The sequence below is a fragment of the Impatiens glandulifera genome, chromosome 3 (assembly GCF_907164915.1).
Source record: "Impatiens glandulifera chromosome 3, dImpGla2.1, whole genome shotgun sequence".
Classification (NCBI taxonomy): Eukaryota; Viridiplantae; Streptophyta; class Magnoliopsida; order Ericales; family Balsaminaceae; genus Impatiens; species Impatiens glandulifera.
In genome coordinates this window covers 7,490,317-7,512,987 of record NC_061864.1, presented here as the reverse complement: position 1 = coordinate 7,512,987, position 22,671 = coordinate 7,490,317, and the positions used below count along the sequence as shown (strand labels likewise).

The window sequence follows — 22,671 nt, the reverse complement described above, 5'->3', positions numbered from 1 at the left end:
TAATATGTGCAATTATTCATTTACCTTATCAAAATTCTTTTGGCTCAAATTATTACGTAAAAACAAATCATGTATATTATGGGAGTCAAGAAAATCAGAAACTCAATATTACAATAAAATAAAACGGATGACTTTAATCACACGGTACAAAAGATATCATGCATGTTATGTTGGATTCTCTCTTTTTTTTCTTCTTCATATCGTGCTTTTATACTTGCAAAACAAAAATAGAAAATGAAATTACTCCCCTGATTAAAAAATAAATAAACATTAGTAATAAATATCAAATTCAAATCAGATTTATTCAAAATGGGTCTAATGATGAGTTGTTACAAGGTGAGTAACTGAGCTTCGTCCAATATATTTATTATCTTTAACCTCCCCTTTCAAATTAAAGAGTGAAAAACATACCGATAAATTTGTCACGTTGTGGGATAATAGTCCATTAGTAAGAATGTCAGCCATTTAATCATTGGTAGAAATATATAGTATAAACTATAATTTTGTCACACACGATCTCAAATAAAATGAAAATTGATCTTTAATTGTAGGAACTTCAAAGTGATTGCATCCAACCAAAAAAATTGAATTATTAGTACACTACAAAGTTGATATGGATTATTAATCGAATAATTCAATTTCATTTGGGATTTTATCGGAAGTGGTAATTCAATTTTTTTTTGTAAGGATTTTATTCTATTTTATACTAATTATAATTTATCCTATTTTATATTAATTATAATTTTTTAGATTATTTTTTAATTCTTTTGATATCTTAGTTGAAAAAATAAATTTGAATTCAAAATTTGGTTTGAATTTTAATAATTCAATTTCAAAATTGATTTGAGATTAAAGTAAAATAAAAAATAAATTCGATTCGGTTTTATTATTCGAATTTGGTTCGGTTTCAAAATGACTTAAAAAAAATATATTTCGAATAACACGAAACTCTAACTGGGTCATTGCAACAGAATGCACGAAATTAGTGAGTCGGGTTGTGAAATTAATGAGTCGGATTATTGGTTGATATGCCCTTAAACTTAAAGTAATCAATTAAAAATATATAAAACTAAAAATAATATATATAGAGGTTTCAACTCAAAATCATATAATTATATGTGCAACACTATAACCACGTAACATACCTAACATTTATATTTAAAATACAACTAAAGATTTTATAAACATACAAGGATAAATCTCTGACATTTTTTATTATATTTTTTTGGGTTAGAAATTAGTTAAAATTATTAAATATATGTTTATTATAAGATTGTATTGATATTAAATTGTTTGATTATTTATTTTAGAAGATGAAGAATTTTAGAAATATTTTTCTAGATTTTTATAATGTTAATCTATATTTAATAGATTTGGAGAACTTTGAACATTTTGAACAATTTATTTTAATAAAGTTATATGTTAGAATTTTTGTAATAATTATATATATATATATATATATATATATATATATATATATATATATATATATATATATAATGTTTAATGTGAGGATATTGGGTCCTCTTGGATTTGGGATTTATCCGCACTTAAAATTTAAGGGGGTTAATTAAAAGAATTAAGATTAAAAATAATATAAATAAATATTGAACTTACATGTGCAACACTATAACTATCTTTTCTAAGTTACTTTATCTTTATATTTAAAATACAACCAAAGATTTAATAAATATATAATTATATATAAACTTTCAATATTTATTATTTAATTTATTATGTTCTTATAAGTTTTTATTAGAGAATATTATTTTTTTAATATGAATTGAATTTTTTATTTTTAATTGTTAGTCATATAAATTATATGATACACAAAATTAAAAATATAAATTAACAATTTTAAGTATAAGCATTGATAGTGGCCAAGATTGAATTCGTTATTGTGAATTTCTAGTAAATATTGAAAACATTGAGGAGCTTGAAACTTTGAACAAGGTAATATTTTATTATCTTTTATTTAATTATTTGTTATAAATAATAGGTTGTATAAAATATTTTTTTGAATGGAAGCAATCGATATATTAATTTACCATCGTTGATATTTAGTGAATCACCTAAATTCTGATGTCCAAAAAATGATGATGAAATGAGTTATGGTTGATATTGTTATATAATGAGTTGAACTTTGATGGAGTAGATTTTAAATGACAATTATTAAATTTTATATTGTTTTGATATCTTAAATTTAAAGAAAATTTTGAATTCGAATTTTGGTTTGAATTTGAATTTAAAATTTATTTGAGATTAATATTTTAAAATATGAATTCGATTTTGTTTAATATACCAGTTCAGTTCAATTTTTGAAATAACTTAAAAAAATAAAAATTCGAGAAACTCAAATAACTCGAAAATTGAATTGATGAACAACCCCAGCTAACCGGGTCATTGCACCTAAACCACGACTCATTTTGTAAAATTAATGAGTTGGGACTTGGGTGGTTGGTATTCGCCCTTAAAACTTGCCCGTAGTCAATTAAAAATATATAAGAATAAAAATAATATATATAGGTCTTGAACTTGAAACATATAAAACATTATAACCAACTAACTTACTTGATCTTTAAATTTAAAATATAATTAAATAATTTTATAAATCTACAAAAATGAATTTCCGATTTTTTATTATTTTTATTAGTTTTATGTTAGAAAGTAGTTAAATTAAATTGTTAAATATATGTTTATAAAATTGTATTTGACATTACATTGTTTAAAATTTATAATTTTGATTATTTATTTTAATTTATAGGTTGTTATCTATTATTAGATGATATCGAAAACCTTTTGAGACATTTTTCTAAATTTTTGTAATGTTAATTTATTTAATAGATTTTGAGAATTTTGTACATTTTGAACCATCTATATATAAATTTATAGGTTAGAAATTTCGTAATAATTAAGTATGTTTGCGTGTTGATCGCTCCTTGAAACTTACCTACCTAAATAATTTTATAAAAATACAATGATAAATTACTAATATTTTTTATTATTTATTAATACTTTTATGTTAGAAATGAGTTAAAATTATTAAATATATATATGTTTATAAGATTGTATTTCATATTTTCATATTTATATTGTTTAACATTTTTATTGTTTGATTATTTATTTTTGTTTATAGTCAGGGACGAATCTATGTAGGGGCTCAGGTGGGCTGAAGCCCATCCCGAAAAAAAATAAATATATATATATATTTACGGTAGAAATATGACATTACCCTTAATTTCTTAAAAAAAATTAATATAATTCATTGTTTTTTATTTAATTATTAAAAAAATGGTAAAACTTTACTTTTATATACTTGTTTTTTTCAAAATTTTCTCGTTATTATTTTAAGTCAACCTAAATTTTTTTGAAACCCACCCTAGTTCAAAATCCTGGGTCCGTCCCTGTTTATAGTTCTTATCTATTATTATTATAAGATATCCAAGACTTTTAGAGACATTTTTCTAGATTTTTGTAATGTTAATTTATTTAATAGATTTTGAGAATTTTGTACATTTTTTAATAAAGTTATAATTAAAATAATATAAGATTATAAATAATATTTATAAGTCTTCAACTTAATATATATCACACTCTAACCAACTAAGAACTTAATAAATATTTGTAAAATTAACGAGTCTGGTTGTTGGTTAATCCCTCTTAAAACTTGCTGTAGTCAATATCTTGAACTTGAAAAATATAGAACACTTTAACCAACTAAAATACTTGATCTTTATATTAAAATACAATTAAATAATTTTATAAACATAAAACGATAAATCTTCGATATTTTTTTTATTTATTATTAGTTTTATGTTAAAAATAGTTAAAATTAATATATATATATATATATATATATGTTTATAAGATTGTATTTGACATTACATTATTCAAATTTTGTATTTTTAATTATTTATTATTTATTTAAGATGAGTGATAAGGAGAGAAAATTTAAAAGAGAGAATGATATACCATCACTTCATTGGTTAGAAAAAATAAAAAGTGTGAGAAAAAAGATATAAATTATTTTATTTTTTCGGGTTCAATCAGATTACACCACCTCATTTTCTCTCATTTCCTAATCATTTCTCTTATTTTATTATAGGTTTTATTTTATTATAGGTTGTTATCTATTATTAGAAGATATATGGAAGGATTTTGAGATACTTTTCTAAAATTTTATAATATTAATTTATTTAATAGATTCTAAGAACTTTGTACATTTTGAACATTCTCAGTATAAAGATATATTTAGAAATTTTGTAATAGTTAAGTATATTATATAAATTTTAAAAATCTATAATAATATTTATTGTTAAGTTATTGGATCCTAACAAATAAATTGAATTTGCGGGTTGATCTGTACTTAAAATTTACAATAACCAAATATACGAATTCGATACTTTTTATTTATTAATAGTTTTATGTTAGAAATGAATTAAAATTATTAAATATATATATTTATAAGATTGTATTTCATATTACACAATTTAAAAATTTTATTGCTTGATTATTTATTTTTATTGTTGTTATCTAGAAAAATATATCCAAGACTTTTGGAGATATTTTACTATATTTTTGTAATATTAATTTATTTAATAGATTTTAAATGTAAAATACAACAAGTGATTTAATAAATATTAAACCATTTGTGAAATTAATGAGTCGAGTTATGGGTTGATTCGCCCTTAAAACATGCAGTACTCAATAAAAAATATATATGAAAATAAAAATTCGGAAAACTCAAATAACTCGAAAGTTGAATTGATAAACAACCTTAACCGGGGTCATTGCACCATAACCACGACTTATTTTGTAAAATTAATGAGTTAGGTAGTTGGTATTCGACCTTAAAACTTGCAGTAGTTAATTAAAAATATATAAGAATAAAAATAATATATGTAGGTCTTGAACTTGAAACCTATGAAACACTATAACCAACTAACTAACTTCTTTGATCTTTAAATTTAAAATATAATTAAATAATTTTATAAGTATATAATGATGAATCTCCGATATTTTTTTATTATTTATTATTAGTTATTTTTTTGTTAGAAATTAGTTAAAATTATTAAATATATGTTTATAAAGTTGTATTTGACATTACATTGTTTAAAATTTGTATTTTTTATTATTTATTTTAATTTATAGGTTGTTATCTATTATTAGAAAATATCGAAGACTTTTTTAGATATTTTTCTAAATTTTTGTAATGTTAATTTATTTAATAGATTTGGTGAACTTTGTACATTGTGAACACTCTTTATATAAAGTTATATATTAGAAATTTTGTAATAATTATGTTATATAAATAGTAAGAATTTATAATAATGTTTAATATTAAGTTATTGGGTCCATCAAATAAATCAGGTTTTGTAAGTTGATTGGTCATTTAAACTTACAATAACTAAATATACAACGATGAATCTTCAATATTTTTTATTTATTAATAGTTTTATGTTAGAAATGAATTACAATTATTAAATATACATAAATGTTTATAAGATTGTATTTCATATTACATTGTTTAAAAATTTTATTGTTTGATTATTATTTTTGTTTATAGTTGTTATCTTGAAAAATATATCCAAACTTTTGGAAATATTTTTCTAGATTTTTGTAATGTTAATTTATTTAATATATTTTGAAAATTTTGTACATTTCCAAAATATTTAGGTATAAAGTTATAATTAAAAAGTTATAAGATTTAAAATAATATCTTTAAGTTTTAAATTTAATATATAAATATATGTACAACATTTTAACCTACTCAGATATTTAATCTTTATATTTAAAATACAACCAAATGATTTAATAAATATACAACCCATTTGTAAAATTAATGAGTCTAGTGGTTGGTTGATCCGCCTTTAAAACATGTTGGAGTCAATAAAAAATATATAAGAATAAAAATAATATAGATCTTGAACTTGAAATATTTGCAACGTTATAACCAACTAACATACTTGATTTTTATATTTAAAATACAATTAAACAATTTTATAAACATACAACAATGAATCTCCTATATATTTTTATTTATAATTAGTTTTATGTTAGAAATTAGTTAAAATTATTAAATATATGTTTATAAAACTGTATTTGACATTATATTGTTTAAAATTTGTATTTTTGATTATTTATTTTAATTTATAGGTTGTTATCTATTATTAGAAGATATAGAAGACTTTTGGAGACATTTTTCTAAATTTTTGTAATGTTAGTTTATTTAATAGATTTGAGAAAAAAAATTTACATTTTGACCGCTCTTTGTATAAAGTTATATGTTATAAATTTTGTAATAATTAAATAAATCGTATGTATGTATATATATATATATATATATATATATATATATATATATATATATATATATATATATATATATATATATATATATATATATATATATATATATATATATATATATATATATATATATATATATATATATATATATATATATATATATATATATATATATATATATATATATATATATATATATTGATCAAAACACCTTGTATTTGCTAAGCTAACTAGGAAATGATCATGGCGTTCAGTACATTAAAAAACATTTCATTCATCATTCATCATGGTAATTGTAGTACTTTTGTTATCCTCTCCAGGTGCCATGACAAGGACACCATTGGAAGAAAAAGATCAGGGGGTCTTACATATTCAATCAAGAGGATCAGACACCCGTCACACCCGTCACACCCCTAATGAACCAAGCTCCAACCCTTGCACCTACATTCCCGGTGGTGGTAGTGGTCATTGCCCTAAAAACCCAACAGTCGACTTTGTCAGTCACGACTAGGATCGTGTTCTTGACCGACCGAATATTTGGTTGTCTTTCATCTTATCTTTGTTTTGTTTTGTTTTTGGAGTCCTTCACAAAAATCAAAAGTGTGAAGATGACTTTTATTTTTAATTAATCAGCATTTATTAATGAATAACTTGTTCTTTTTAGTCCCAATAACACCAGTTGTATTAACTCACAATATTTTCTTTTATATATAAGTGCTGATTTTCATTATACTGTATGTGAAATTATTCATTTACCTTATCAAAATTCTTTGGCTCAAATAAGTACGTACGAAAGAACATCATGTATATTTTGGAGTCAAGAAAATCAGAAACTCAATATTACAAAAAAAAAAAAAAAAATCGGATGACTTCAATCACACTGTCCAAAAGATATCATGCATGTTATGTTGGATTCTCTCATTCTTTTTTCTTCTTTATTTACATATTCTTTTTCTGTAATGACTTAAAAAATATTCGAGAAACTCGAACTATTGAACAATCCCTAATTGGATCATTGCATCAGAACGCACGACCGTTATGTGAAGTTAATGGGTTGTGTTGGGTTGGTTGAACCGTCCTTGAAACTTAAACTAATCAATTAAAAAGATATAAAACTAAAAATGATATACATAGAGGTCTTTAATTCGAAACATATAATTATATGTGCAACACTATAACCACAACATACTTAATATTTATATTTAAAATACAACTAAATGATTTTATAAACATATAACGATAAATCATTGTCATTTTTATTATTTTTATGTTACAAATTAGTTAAAATGATTAAATATATGTTCATAAGATTGAATTTGATATTAAATTGTTTGATTATTTATTTTAGAAGACAAGCCTTTTAGTGATATTTTTTTAGATTTTGTAATGTTAATGTATATTTAATAGATTTGAAGAAATTTGAACATTCTGAACCACTTTTTTTTTTTAATACAATTATAGGTTAGATTTTTTTTAATAATTAAGTATGTTATATATATAATAATAATAATGTTTAATGTGAGGATATTGGTACTCGGATTTAGGGGTTTAGCCGCACTTGAAATTTACGGCGCTTAATTAAAAAATATAAAATTAAAAATAATATAAATAAGTATTAAACTCCGTACAAACACTATAACTATCTTTATAAGTTACTTAAATATTTATACAATCAAAAGATTTAATAAATATATAATTATAAACTTCCAATATTTTTTTTATTGTTCTCATCAGTTTTGATTTTAAATAACAATTATTATATTTTATTATTTATTATTAATTTTATGTTAGAAATTAGTTAAAATTATTAAATATATGTTTATAAGATTTATTTGATATTACATTGTTTAAAAAAATGTATTTTGATTATTTATTTTAACTTATAGGTTGTTATCTATTATTAAAGATATTGAAGACTTTTGGATAAGGATGATTAAAATTAACGATACTATGGTCGAAAATATCGTAAAATAATATATTAAAATTATCAATTTTTTGATATACCGAAAAAATGTAAGGTATGGTACCGATACTGAATTATTGGTACGGTAAAAATATAAAAAATTTAAAATTTTAATATATTGAGATAGGCTAAAATACCAAAATAATATTTATAAATTAAAAAATATATATTATATATCACATATAAGAAAATAAATAAATTTAATATTAATTAATTTATATAATCATAATTTTTAAAAATCAAATCAAAATATAATTATATTGTAATATATCGAACACCTTCTTTAAAAAAAACCGAGTTCACCAATTTTAATTAATTAGAAATTTTGATTCTTGAATTAGAACTCGGATCCATTCAGGTTAAGGCTTTGTTGAAATTATTTTGAGCTTATTTTATTGCTAGAGATTGTAGGACATTTTAGTCATTGATCTTTTTGAATAATTGGCTAGTTTTTATTTATTATGTTCATTTAGTTTCAATTAGTTATGAATGTATGCAATTCTTATACAAATGAACAAATTTATCGTTAAAATCAATTTGAAAAAATTTCAAACAGCAAGTTTCAATTTATTGATGGGTTAGAAGATAGATTCGATATGTTTTATTTGTTTGTCAAAATTTATTTTTAAATAATACAATTATATCTGACATTATTTGAAATTAAATATGAATATATATTTGTCTTGAAAAACAAATAAAAAGTATATTAGAGTTGAATGATTAAAACTTAAAATATTATAAGTTTTATTATTTTTTTTAATTTAACAATAGTAGATCGATTTAACGGTTCATAATTCATTAGTTACGTTAGTTTAATTTTTTTTGCAAATACTGTTTAATCAAATTTTATTTATACCTTCAATTTCATCATGTTAACCAAATAATGTCTAAGTGGGTCTCTTTTAATAAAAACATTAATCCATGATTAAAATAAATTAATAGCAAAAAGAAAAAAAAATATCTTAAAAATGATATATGCTTTATTATTAAATTTTAAATATATATATTTTTTAAAGTTATTTAATATATTTTGCTATATTTTATTTGAAAAAAGAAGATTAGGTTCAGATTTACAAGTGTTAGTAATAAAAAGAGAGACGAGAGGAAACAGTGACTACCCTGCTTCCGTAAATGAGTTCCGTCAAAATCCCCGGCGGCGCCGGAGTTCCGTTGTATCCGCCGCAGGATAAATCCGACCTTACCAGAAAGTTCCGGAAAACCCAGAAAAATATCCATGGCGACCAGACAGACCGAACAATTTACCGTCAAACTCACGACAGAGAAATGAGATTCTTACCTCAGCCTCAATCCAATAATAATGGTTCAGTCAAAATCCCAGACGGCAGCAACGCTAAAAATGGTTCCAAAACTGGGTCTTTAACGGTTAAGTTTCAACCGGCGCATAGAAAAGGCGAAACCGAGAATATGCACGCCAAGTGTTCGACAAAATGGTCTCGTTATGGAGGTTGCATCCCGATGATTCTGGAAGCTTTGGAAACTATTAAAGACTTAGATTCAGCGCTGAAACCGTGGGAAGAGTGTCTTAATAACAAGGAAAGGACTATAATCTTGAAGGAACAGACAAGCTGGGAACGTGCTTGGGAGATATTCAATTGGTTCAAGATGAAAGGCTGCTACGAGCTGAATGTTATTCATTATAATATAATGCTTAGGGTTCTTGGTAAAGCTAGGAAATGGACATTGGTTGAGAATTTGTGGTTAGAAATGGCAGAGAGGAAAATCTTGCCCATAAATTCTACTTATGGTACTCTTATTGATGTTTATAGTAAAGGAGGAATGAGAGTTGAAGCATTGAAGTGGTTGGATTTGATGAATAAATCTGGAATGGAACCTGATGAAGTGACAATGGGCATTGTTGTTCAAACCTACAAGAAATCAGGTGAGTTTGATAAAGCTGAACAGTTCTTCAATAATTGGTCAATTTGTAAATCATTGTCTGTTAAGAATACACCTAAAATGTTGAGTTTATACACTTACAACACCTTGATTGATAATTTCGGCAAATCGGGTCAGCTTAAAGAAGCCTGTGAAACATTTGATCGTATGCTTGAGGATGGAATTGTCCCGACCACAGTTACCTTCAATACAATGATTCACATTTATGGTAACAATGGCCGATTAGGGGAAGTAACTTCCTTGATTCGTAAAATGGAAGAGCTCAACTGCCCACCCGATACTCGAACTTATAATATTCTCAGTTTCCTCTACGCCAAACATGGTGATATTGAAACTGCGAGAAATTACTTCAGAGCAATGAAACAGCCGGATCTTGTCAGCTATCGTACCTTGCTGTACGCATTATCGATCAGACTGATGGTTGATGAGGCTGAAGAACTAATCGCAGAAATGGATGAACAAAATCTTCCTATCGACGAGTATACTCAATCCGCATTAACAAGGATGTATCTACAAGCTAACCTGATTGAGAAATCTTGGCTATGGTTTTCTAGGTTTCATCTTCAAGGATCGATGAGTTCAGATTGTTACTCAGCCAATATCGATGCTTTTGGCGAGCATAACTGCATTTCAGAAGCAGAGAAAGCTTTCAATTGTTGCCTCGATTACAAAAAGTCAAATGTGCTTGTTTTCAACGTGATGATAAAAGCAAACGGGATCAACAGAAAGTTCGAAAATGCTTGTAGGATTCTCGACAGCATGGAGTCATATGACCAACTTCCAGACGCTTGCAGTTACAATTCTCTAATCCAAATGCTGGCCGGAGCAAACCTGCCTGATATGGCCTTACCTTATTTAAGAAAAATGCAGAAATCTGGCCTCGTTAACGATTGCATCCCTTATTGCGCAGTAATCTCCAGCTTTGTGAAGATGGATCAGCTGGAAAATGCGAAATTATTACACGAAGAAATGGTGGGATTCAACGTGAAGCCTGATGTCGTTGTTTATGGAGTTTTGATAAACGCGTTTGCCAATTCAGGTAGTGTCGAGGAAGCAGTAAGATATGTGGACGAATTGAAAGAACTGAGAATACCTATGAATGAGATTATATACAACTCGTTGATTAAGCTGTATACTAAAGTTGGATATTTAAAGGAAGCAGAGGAAACATACGAGATGCTGAAATCAGACGTTTATTCTTCAAATTGCATGATCGATTTGTACAGCGAGCGATCGATGGTGAAACAAGCTGAAGGGATTTTCGAGAGCTTGAGGGAAAAGGGTACTGCAAATGAGTTTTCGTATGCGATGATGCTTTGCATGTATAAGAAGCTGGGGCGGTTAGAAGAAGGACACGAGATTGTAAAGAAGATGAGGGAAATGGGATTTCTGAATGAGGTATTGAGTTATAACAATGTTCTTGGTTTGTATTCTTTGAATGGGAGATTTAGGGAAGGAGTAAAGACATTTAAGGAGATGATTAGATCGTCGGTTCAGCCTGACGATTCGACGTTTAAGCCACTTGGAGTGATTTTAGTTAAATGTGGAGTTGCGGAGAAGGCGGTTGTGGAGCTTGAAGTTTTAAGAAGGGAGTGTCCCGAAAGGGGGCTGCAGGCTTGGATGTCGACCCTCGATTCGATTGTATGTTTAAATAAGTTAAACGAATAGAAGGGAATATAAAATGTGTCTATTTACGACACCACCATAGGACCTTCATCAAATTTTGTTGATCATTATTCTAAGAGCTAAATTCTGTCTATTTAGCACTTGGCTTAGTGTCTGTATGTATGTATGATATGGTATAATCTAATCCAAAGATATACTTTGAATCAATCCTAAACCTTTTTTTTTTTTTTTTTTTTTTTTTTTTTTTAATTTTACATTTTTGTATTGAAGATAACTATAGAGCTTGTTGATTGATATTGATGTTTTTTTTGGGATTTTTCTGAAATTTTCTGAATAAGCATTATTGGAGGATAGAAAAGTAGGGTTAATATGGAATTTATAAAAACAAATTATTAGTTTTTTAATTTAAAATGAAATAAAAATAAGGTGAAACAAGATTGACCAACTAAATTACACTAGATAATCAACTCTCACGGTAGACTCTTGTTGATTTTTTAAAATTAAGCAAAATAAGTTAAGTGCTTAAAATTATGGACCAAAATATTATGTTTTTGAATTAATTTTCATTCTAAATGAATTTAACTCAATGTTGAATAAGTTTATTTGAGTAATAATTTCAAAATATTATAAACATTGCATGGAATTGAAATAATAAAAAATGAATTATATATAATTTAAAAATATTTTTTATTTAAAATAAAAACATTATAACATTTTAATTAATTAAAAACTCACACTATTAAGAATATGAAAACAAAAGTGGATTATCTTTAGCCTCCTTGAAATCTTGAGATCTTGGGTTCGAATATATCAGGCGTCAAGTTCTGCGATTGGTTAAATGATTAAGTGTGTTTGCGGGTTATATTCTTAACTCGCGGGATTAGTTGCACTTTATAAAAAACGAAACTCAGCGTTCTAAAAAAATATAATAATTAAAATTTATTTTCATTAAAAATGTCTTTTAAACTCGTTTGATCTTTTATTATTTTATTTGATGAATAAAATTAAATTTTTTTTTATAAAAAATCTGGGTTGATGTAAAAAATAAAAAAAAATTAGACAACTAGGTACGATTATCCTTACATTTTTTTCTCTTAATACATAAATTAATTATAAAATATAAAATATAAAAAATTGTATTTTGGTATTATGAATATTAAATAGAATAATTTAATTGATAAAAAAAAAAAAGTTAAATTGGATGTTTGAGTTTGGAATAAATTCAAAAAAAAAAATAATGAGACAAGCCCAAAGTTAGAAGTTAAATTGAAGTTATTACTATAAACTAGCATTTATCCCGTGCAAGAGTAATAATGTAAAAAATTGTGAAAAAAATATTACAGCAAAATTGTTTATGAGCGGGTCAACCCACAATCTGATCAAAGTATTCATTTACTCTCACATATATCTAAATTAACCACAGTTCTCGACCCGACAATCCGGACACTTTAAAAATTAAACATCATTATATATATATATATATATATATTAATTAGTTAAAAAATTAAACTTATATTGTTAAAATATTCGGGTTCATGAAATTTGGTGTTGAATTTAAAATATAAAGTGTTATTAGCCTAGTTGGTTAAAGGGTTGTACTTGTTTTTGTTAGATTGTAAGTTCGAAATATACTTATAATATTTTTAATTTTATTTTTAACCGTTTTAAGTTTATGGACGGGTCAACCCACAATCCGACTCAAATAATGTCCCGCATTCATCAAATTTGGTGTTGAATTTAAAATATAAAGTGTTATTAGCCTAGTTGGTTAAAATGTCGTACTTATTTTATTTGGTTGCAAGTTCGAACTATATACCTATAAGTTTATGGACGGGTCAACACACAATCCGACCCAAATATCTATTTACTCTCATATATATCCAAATTAACCACCGCTCTCGACTTGCCAATCCGGACACTATAAAAATTAAGTATCATTAATTATATATATATATATAGATTATATTAAAATTTTAAACTAAAAAAATAAATTAGATCATAAAAAAATTATTTAAATGTTGTACTTATCTTAGATTTAAAATTAGAAAACTCCGAATTTGGCATATGGGAGGATTTAACGAAGCGGTGTATTAATTTCTAAAATTAGAAAAACATTTTCTCTACGTGTCAATGTCACGTTAGATTTCTGCCAGGTATCACAGGACAGCGGTCCAACTGGTTTGTTTCTGGTGTTTGCAGGACCATCGGTAGCCTTCTACAACCGAAGCAAAATATCCTATCTACTCGTGATCTCGATTAGAAATTAAACGGCCAAGATCTTCTTATTCTAGGAACACGGGAAAGATATAATAAAAAGCTGGGGCGACAGAATCACGATCCAGATTAAGATTAGATTAGGAACCCAGTAAGACCCTGTTTGTTTTCATATTTAAACCAGCTTTTTTTCCTTGAAGAAATAACTCTGGATAGCACTGTATAACAAACGAGCGTTGATTAAACCGACTCGGGACCCCATTTGCATTAAAAAGTTTAAAGCTCCTTTCTCTCTCACCCAGGTTTCTATCTCGAATCTCGACTACTTGCAGAAAAATGGATTACTATTCCACGTATCTCTATATGAAGTGGAATGGGAATGGTGAATCAGATTATGTAAACTTATCTCAATCGGTCATCATCGGTTAATGGGTCGGCGACAAAATCCTCAATTTCCTCAAAAGTTGACCTATATTTTACTCAAATACAGAGAGATTCTCCGATCGCAGGTCTATTTCTCCATCTCTCTCTCTGATTGTTAGATTTCTGCTTGTTAAGATTTGAAATAGCTGAACAAGTGGTGTTGTTGGGTGGTGCAATTGGTTTAACTTACTTACTATATATAAACATCCATGATTGTGATGTTGAAGAAGAAGAAAGGGCGGTTTGCTGTTTGGTTCTTAACTGTTTTCTTGCTCCTCGTCGTCTGTGTTTCCGATAACGATTTCTCAAACTGTCATTGCGATGACGAGGGGATTTGGAGCGTTCATAACATTCTGGAATATCAAAAAGTGAGCGATTTCTTGATCGCCGTCGCGTATTTCTCGATCCCAATCGAGTTGTTATACTTTATTACTTGCTCAAATGTTCCATTCAAATGGGTACTGTTTCAATTCATCGCTTTCATCGTTCTCTGTGGATTAACCCATTTGCTCAACGGATGGACCTATTACGGTCCTCACACTTTCAGATTGATGATGGCTCTAACCATCTCCAAAATCCTCACTGCCCTAGTTTCATGCGCCACCGCTATAACCCTTCTAACGCTCATCCCCATTCTTCTCAAAATCAAAGTACGAGAGCTTTTCCTGAGACAGAACGTTATAGAGTTGGATCAAGAAGTTGGATACATGAAGAAACAGAAAGAAGCCAGTTTACACGTTAGAATGCTTACTCAAGAAATTAGGAAATCGTTGGATAAACACACCGTGCTATACACAACCCTAGTCGAGCTCTCTAAAACCCTCGATCTTCAGAATTGTGCGGTTTGGATGCCGAACAATACTCAATCGAAAATGAACCTAACCCATGAACTCAAATCGAGAACTTCGAACAGATTCGTTCGTTCTCTTCCTATGGATGATCCCGACATATTAGAAATAAGGAGCAAGAAAGGGGCGAGGATTTTGAGGTCTGATTCACCTTTAGGCGCCGCTAGCAGCGGCGAATTTACAACCAACGGTGGGATCGCCGCAATCAGGATGCCGATGCTTAGAGTTTCCAATTTCAAAGGCGGGACACCTGAGTTTGTTGAGACGTCTTATGCTTTACTCGTTTTAGTCCTCAGAAGTGATAACGAAGGCGGTTGGAGCGATCACGAGATGCAGATAGTGGAAGTGGTTGCCGATCAAGTGGCGGTTGCCCTCTCCCACGCGTCTGTTCTCGAGGAATCGCAGTCTATGAGGGAGGAGTTAGAGGAGAGGAACCGCGATTTGCAACAAGCTAAATGATGCAGCGTGCGTGGCTAGGATGAATCTTTATCAAGATTCGTTGATTCTTACGAATACCGAAAGTCGATAGATATTGAGGAAACCTCGTTTTCTGATTAATAATCTTCCTTCCCTTACAATGGAATACCTTCAGGGTATTTATAGGACTTACACGTATTAAATTAGGAATTACGTCTAATTACAATTTAATTACACTAATTTAGGATATTCCTTCCATAACAAGAATATCCCTACTTAATTTAGAATATCCCTTGTAATCTCTTCCTTAATTAGAATATATATTATAATCCTTTCCTTGATTAGAATATATCTTCCAATCCCTTCCTTAATTAGATTATCTTCCAATCTCTTCGACTCGCACCGCATCATTCCCCCCAGGGTAGAAAAGATTCGTCCTCGAATCTGGAACCGCATCATCCTCATCAGAAGAAGACTCACCCACAAAAGGAACAAGATGCTTCACATTGAACACATCAGAGGTACGCACATGGCTGGGAAGGCGTAAACGATAAGCATTGGGGTTGATCTTCTCCACAATCTCAACAGGACCAATCTTCTTAGCAGCAAGCTTGCTATATTCATGAGCTGGAAAACGATCCTTAGTCAGAATAGCCCACACAAAGTCACCAACTTCAAAATCAACAGCACGCCTTCTCGAATCAGCCTTCTCCTTGTACTTGGCAGTAGCAGCAACCAAACGGTCATGAGTGGTCTGATGAACCTGAGCCAACTGACCAACAAAATCCGCAGCAGTGGAATGAGGACGCACCTTGCTGGGCAGCGCTAACAAATCAAGAGGAGCACGCGGAGACAGCCCGTAAATCACATGGAAAGGACTGAAACCAGTGGAGCGATTAACAGCATGATTGTGAGCAAACTTCCCAATGAAAGGGCGAAGAGCCTGGTTCATCATACGCATAAAGGTGCTAGGAGCATTCGACAGACCACACGGCATAACCAGCCACTCATATAAGCCCTCACGAGTCTTAAAGGCAGTCTTCCACTCATCACCCATGCGAATACGAATCTGATGGTATCCACTCTTGAGATCCAGTTTGCTAAACACAGAAGCACCACCCAACTGATCCAACAAGTCATCCAACCGGGGAATAGGAAACCGATAACGCACTGTAATCTTGTTGATAGCACGACTATCAATGCACATACGCCAAGACCCATCCTTTTTTGGGGAAAGAAGGGCCGGGACAGCACAGGGACTAAGGCTCTCTCGAATGTGTCCCTTAGCCAGCAAGTCCTCCACCTGTCTACGCAACTCTTCATGTTCTATGGGACTCATGCGGTAATGAGGACGGTTGGGTAGGGCAGCACCTGGAACCAAGTCAATGTGATGCTGGATATCACGCAAAGGAGGCAAGGCACAAGGCAGATTCTCAGGAAAAACATCTGCAAACTCCTGTAACAGCGGCTGCACTGGAATAGGCACCTCAGAACTAGCACCACAGGTAATCAGCGAACAAAATGGAGCAAACACCATGCCCGATTCGACCATGGCGGTCTGAAAAGGACCCCGAGACAACAAGGTGGTAGGGGGGGACGCATGATGAGTGGGGGCAGCACCCTTCTTGGGCTGATTTGGCATCAACACAATCTTGGTACCATGAAATAAGAACGTGTAGGTATTAGCACGCCCATCATGTATAACAGAATGATCAAACTGCCAAGGGCGACCAAGTAAAAGGTGACAAGCATCCATAGGAACCACATCACAATATACAGCATCACGATAATGGGAACCAATGGAAAAATTAACAAGTACGCGCTTGGAAACTGTAACATCCGTACCTTGACTCAGCCAGGACAGACGATAAGGCTTGGGGTGAGGTTCAGTGGACAGACCCAGCTTCGAAACTGCAACCTCAGAAATCACATTCTCACAACTCCCAGCATCAATGATGAAGGTGCAAACTTTGCCACCGATGGTACAAGTGGAATGGAACAGATTATTGCGTAACCACTCGTTGTCAGGAGCACGAGGGGTTAAACATGATCGACGAATCACCAACAGGGGGTCAACATCACCAGAAACATACTCCTCCGCTGCCTCATCATCATAAACATCATACACTGGGGCTGAATCTGAAGGAAGAGCAGAGTCAGGATCATCCACCTCAGTAAAAAGACCACGATTGGTGGACTTTGGGTTGCGACACTCTGCTTGGCGATGACCAACTTCACCACAATTGAAACAACGCAAGCCACCGGGACGTCCCTGTGGGGGGGCTGTAGTGCCGCGAGGGGGAGCTGGGGTGGGATGGGCCGACTGGGAAGAAGAACCAATGCCACTAGTGGGGACAACCTGTTTTCCAAAGCTACCCGAATCGCGCCTAGCTAGCTGTTTCTCAGCCTGTGAAGCACGCTGATGTGCCTCAGAAACAGTCAAGGGATCAAACATATTCAAAATATCCTGCAACTGGAGGCGAAGGCCACCAATATAGCGAGAAACCAACTGGAGAGGGGACTCAGACAGGTCAACACGAGCCACAAAGGTGTAAAACTCAGTGGAATAGTCATCCACGGAACGAGAACCCTGACGAAGATTCTGGAACCGCTGGTACAGGTTACGTTCGTAATTATATGGTAGAAACGCAGCCCTAATATGCTTCCTGAATTTGTCCCAATTCGTGAGCTTTGCCTTACCATGACGAACACGTGTCTGTTTCAACTGCTGCCACCATGCTTGTGCACGACCATGTAAGCGGATCGTAACAAGGGGTACACGACGATCTGCAGGAACTTCCTTGAAATCCAGAATCTCTTCAACCTGAGAAAGCCAATCAATAAACTCTTCCGGTGATAGACTACCATCGAACTTAGGGATGTCCACCCTGAAAGCCTGCTCCCAGCGATGATTGGGGCGTTCAGGGGATCGATTCCGAAGACCACCGAAGGGGTTTTCATCTGTCATCGTAACATCATCTTCAGGGTGGTGCATGTGCATAGATGCATCCATCCGCTGCGTCAACCATTCAACCTGCCGCTTCAAATCGTCGTTATCACGGCGAAACTCAGCGTTTTCACGTCGCAACTCAGCAAGGTCACCATCATCAGCACCAGGGGTAGGGTTGCGCGGCTGTCTTCGGGGCGGCATACCTCAGGGTCGACTGGAATCTGATACCAACTGATGCAGCGTGCGTGGCTAGGATGAATCTTTATCAAGATTCGTTGATTCTTACGAATACCGAAAGTCGATAGATATTGAGGAAACCTCGTTTTCTGATTAATAATCTTCCTTCCCTTACAATGGAATACCTTCAGGGTATTTATAGGACTTACACGTATTAAATTAGGAATTACGTCTAATTACAATTTAATTACACTAATTTAGGATATTCCTTCCATAACAAGAATATCCCTACTTAATTTAGAATATCCCTTGTAATCTCTTCCTTAATTAGAATATATATTATAATCCTTTCCTTGATTAGAATATATCTTCCAATCCCTTCCTTAATTAGATTATCTTCCAATCTCTTCGACTCGCACCGCATCACTAAAGCGGAAGCTATGATGGCTAACCAGGCTAGAAACAGGTTTCAAAAGGTCATGAGCCACACCATGAGAAGGCCAATGCATTCCGTAATAGGATTACTCTCGGCTTTCGAACACGACAGCTTGACTAACGGGCAAAGGATTATAACCGAAACGATCATGAGAACTAGCGACGTCCTCTCGACGCTGATAAACGATGTGGTGGAGATCTCAGTTAAAGACGACGGGAGATTCCCTTTGGAGATGAGGCCTTTTCGACTCCATCCCATGATAAAAGAAGCTTGTTGTCTTATAAAATGTTTGTGTATATTCAAGGGATTCGGTTTTCTTGTAGACGTGCAGAATTCGCTTCCAAATCAAGTGGTGGGCGACGATAGAAGAACGTTTCAGGTCTTGTTACATATGGTTGGTCATCTTTTGGATGTAAACGACAACAATGATGTTGACGGTTTGGTTATATTTCGGGTGGCTTCTGATAGTACAAACGACGTTAGAAACAACGCGTGGGGCGGAGGAGGAGGAGGAGGGATGTGGAGACAAGGAAACACTGAAGAATTCGTCAGTATTAAATTTGAAATCGAGATCAACAAGGGCGGTAACCATTCAAAAGACGCCTCAATTCCTATGATCCCCATTAACAAGCATCAAGAAGACATTGCAGCAGCAATTTCTAAAAAAGGAATGAGCTTTAGGTTATGCAAGAAGATTGTACAGGTAAAAAGACATCAGATCCAAGAATTGTTTTCTAATTATGTTTGTGAATTCTGATTAATTTGTGTATATATATTAGATGATGCAAGGTAATATCTGGATATCTTCAAAACAGGGTCATACAGAGAGTATGACTCTGGTTCTCAAGTTTCAAATTCAACCCTTCTTAAGAAGTATGCTGGAATTCAAAGCCTCATCCGAGCAGCCTTCGAACTCCATATTTAGGGGACTCCGTGTTCTAGTGGCGGATGACGACGTTACCAACAGGTTGGTTACTAAGAAGCTGCTTGAGAAACTCGGTTGTCTGGTTTCGGTTGTCTCGTCGGGCCCGGAATGCTTAGCCCGTGTGGATGCTAATAATAATAATATTCAGAATTCGGTTCAAGTTTTGATTTTGGATCTTCACATGCCTGATATGGATGGGTTTGAAGTAGCCATGAAGATTAGAAGATTCCCAAACCATACTTGGCCTTTGATCATAGCTTTAACTGCTAGCGCCGAGGATCAACTTTGGGAAAAATGTTTACAAGTCAGGATGAATGGGCTCCTTAGAAAACCCGTTCTTTTACAACAGATCGCAGAAGAGCTTAGGAGAGCCATTCAACTGGCAAATGATCAGGGGGTGGTTATTTGAATTTTCTCAAATTCAACTGTTTAGAATGTCATATAAAGAGTCTTACTTTTTTTTTTACCAAACTTGTTTGAAATCTGACCATGTATACTTCAATAGATATGCAGATAGATTGTCTCAAAACATAGAACAGAACATTTTCAATAGAATGTTTGGATATTATAGGAATCTCATCAGCTGCTGCATATTTTGTTTCATAAAAATAGTCATTGAACTGGAATTGATTGTTCTAATTAACACAATTCAACATTAGAAATGGAACTATGTATCTCTATTTCTGTATACTCTGATTCTTTAGATGATTTGAAATGATATTTTAAATCATCAGTTAATATTGAATGAAATTTACCCAAATGTGGAGATAATTTAATTAATATTGAATTGATTATCTAGAAGGAAAAGTTCTCTTATTTATTTTTATTTAAGTGAGACATTTTTTATTATTCTATTTAATTGCAGAAATCACTTACATTTATGTAGAAAATCAGAATTAAATAAATGCAACATTCAAAAGCAAACCACATTAGAAAGGGACTAGAAAAAACATGAGAACAGATCAGTTGGACATTCCATTCCGGGAAATTCTTGCAGGTACCATTTAATAAAAAAAACATATATTTTATCCTATGATAAATTCTTTTTTATAAAGTACATATAGACTGCTATAAAATATTATTATTATTATAAAAAACAATTATTTTTTTTATAAAATATAATTAATAAATAAATATATTAATGATATTATATATTTATTAATTTTCGCATTACAATAATATAAAACATCTAAAATTGCAATTATATCACAAGCATTCTCAAGGATTCAATCCTTGATTCTCATTTTAGTTTCAAACCTAAATTTTCTATTCAATCTCTAACTTTCCACTTCCTTCAAATTCAACCCTCAAGTATCTATTTGATTTAATTTTTAACTATAACTAATTACATAAACCCAAAAGGAAATCTTAAACCTTAATATCGATGATCATTTCATGGTGACGATCCAGTTAGTTCACTTTATATTTAAGTTTTCGTTACGCAGATTTGTATGTACATTATGAATGGAGTTTTGAATGTTCTATATATATTGTTTATGTTCTTATGTCATTATATATCGTTTATGTTCTTATGTCATTGTATGATTATATGTATATATATTGTACCTATATATTAAACATAAATCAAGAAATGTTTTTTTGCGTTTCAATGTAAAGATTGTTTTATTTGGATAGTCTAATTATGCTTTTATCCTAATTCCTCAATAGTAATAAGAGACGTTTATCCCTTTTTGTTGCGGTTACTATAGATTGTTTTATTTTAGATTATGCAATTTGTTGCTTTTATACTTCATAATACTTTAGATGACTGATGCGTTTTTATACTGTCCTTAGATTTTTAAGTGAAGAAGCATATTCTGTAATCAAACAAAAATGGAATACAATAAATACAAAATTTGTTACAAATTTATGTAACAATAAGATAAACTAATTAGAGGGAACATTAAATATTGTTTAACCGGGTTATTATTTCTTTTATCACAAATAATTGATTGATTAGGTCAAACTACGACAATTCTTCTATTTACAAAACGATAAACACTTATTAATAAAAAAATATTCGACACGACACAACACGCGCTAGTTTGCGGCGACTGAGCTTAAAGAGGATGTAAGAGTTTGAAAAGAGACAACGTGCTCACGAATTTCTCCATGGCCGATTGATGATTCCTCCTGCCACTAATTAAACTAATGGGGGGTGAATGGTGATCATGTGATCACTTTTTTGGGGGTAAATTGTTTAATGTTTTAATATTCAATTTGATTGGCGTTGGAATGCATGTGGTCCATATTACCTTAATGCAGGTTTTGTGGATTCCTAATCAATGCTATTTAATTTAATGTTATTTTTTTTCTTTTATTAATGGTAAACAATTGTCTCTGGACCTATTCTTTGTGTCTGGTAGGGTTTGTGACTTTATGAATGGTGATAAACCCTAGACAACTACTTTTGAATGAGTGATTATTATAATCTTTTTATTTTTGAAAAGGAACGAGGGATTATCA

General features: G+C 30.7%; 2 protein-coding genes across 2 annotated transcripts; both read left to right on the top strand.

Moving 5' to 3' along the window:
• The first annotated feature begins 9,346 nt into the window (after positions 1-9,346).
• Positions 9,347-12,010, top strand: LOC124931336 (pentatricopeptide repeat-containing protein At3g23020). The gene has a single exon (XM_047471778.1). It carries the CDS (start codon positions 9,404-9,406, stop codon positions 11,855-11,857), a length of 2,454 nt encoding a protein of 817 aa, XP_047327734.1. The 5' UTR covers positions 9,347-9,403; the 3' UTR covers positions 11,858-12,010.
• A 2,331-nt stretch (positions 12,011-14,341) lies between these two features.
• LOC124931245 (protein EIN4-like) lies at positions 14,342-20,828 on the top strand. The gene is made up of 3 exons (XM_047471671.1): positions 14,342-15,755; positions 19,275-19,983; positions 20,060-20,828. The coding sequence occupies exons 1-3, from the start codon at positions 14,662-14,664 to the stop codon at positions 20,612-20,614; spliced, it is 2,358 nt and encodes a 785-aa protein (XP_047327627.1). The 5' UTR covers positions 14,342-14,661; the 3' UTR covers positions 20,615-20,828.
• The last annotated feature ends 1,843 nt before the right edge of the window (positions 20,829-22,671 follow it).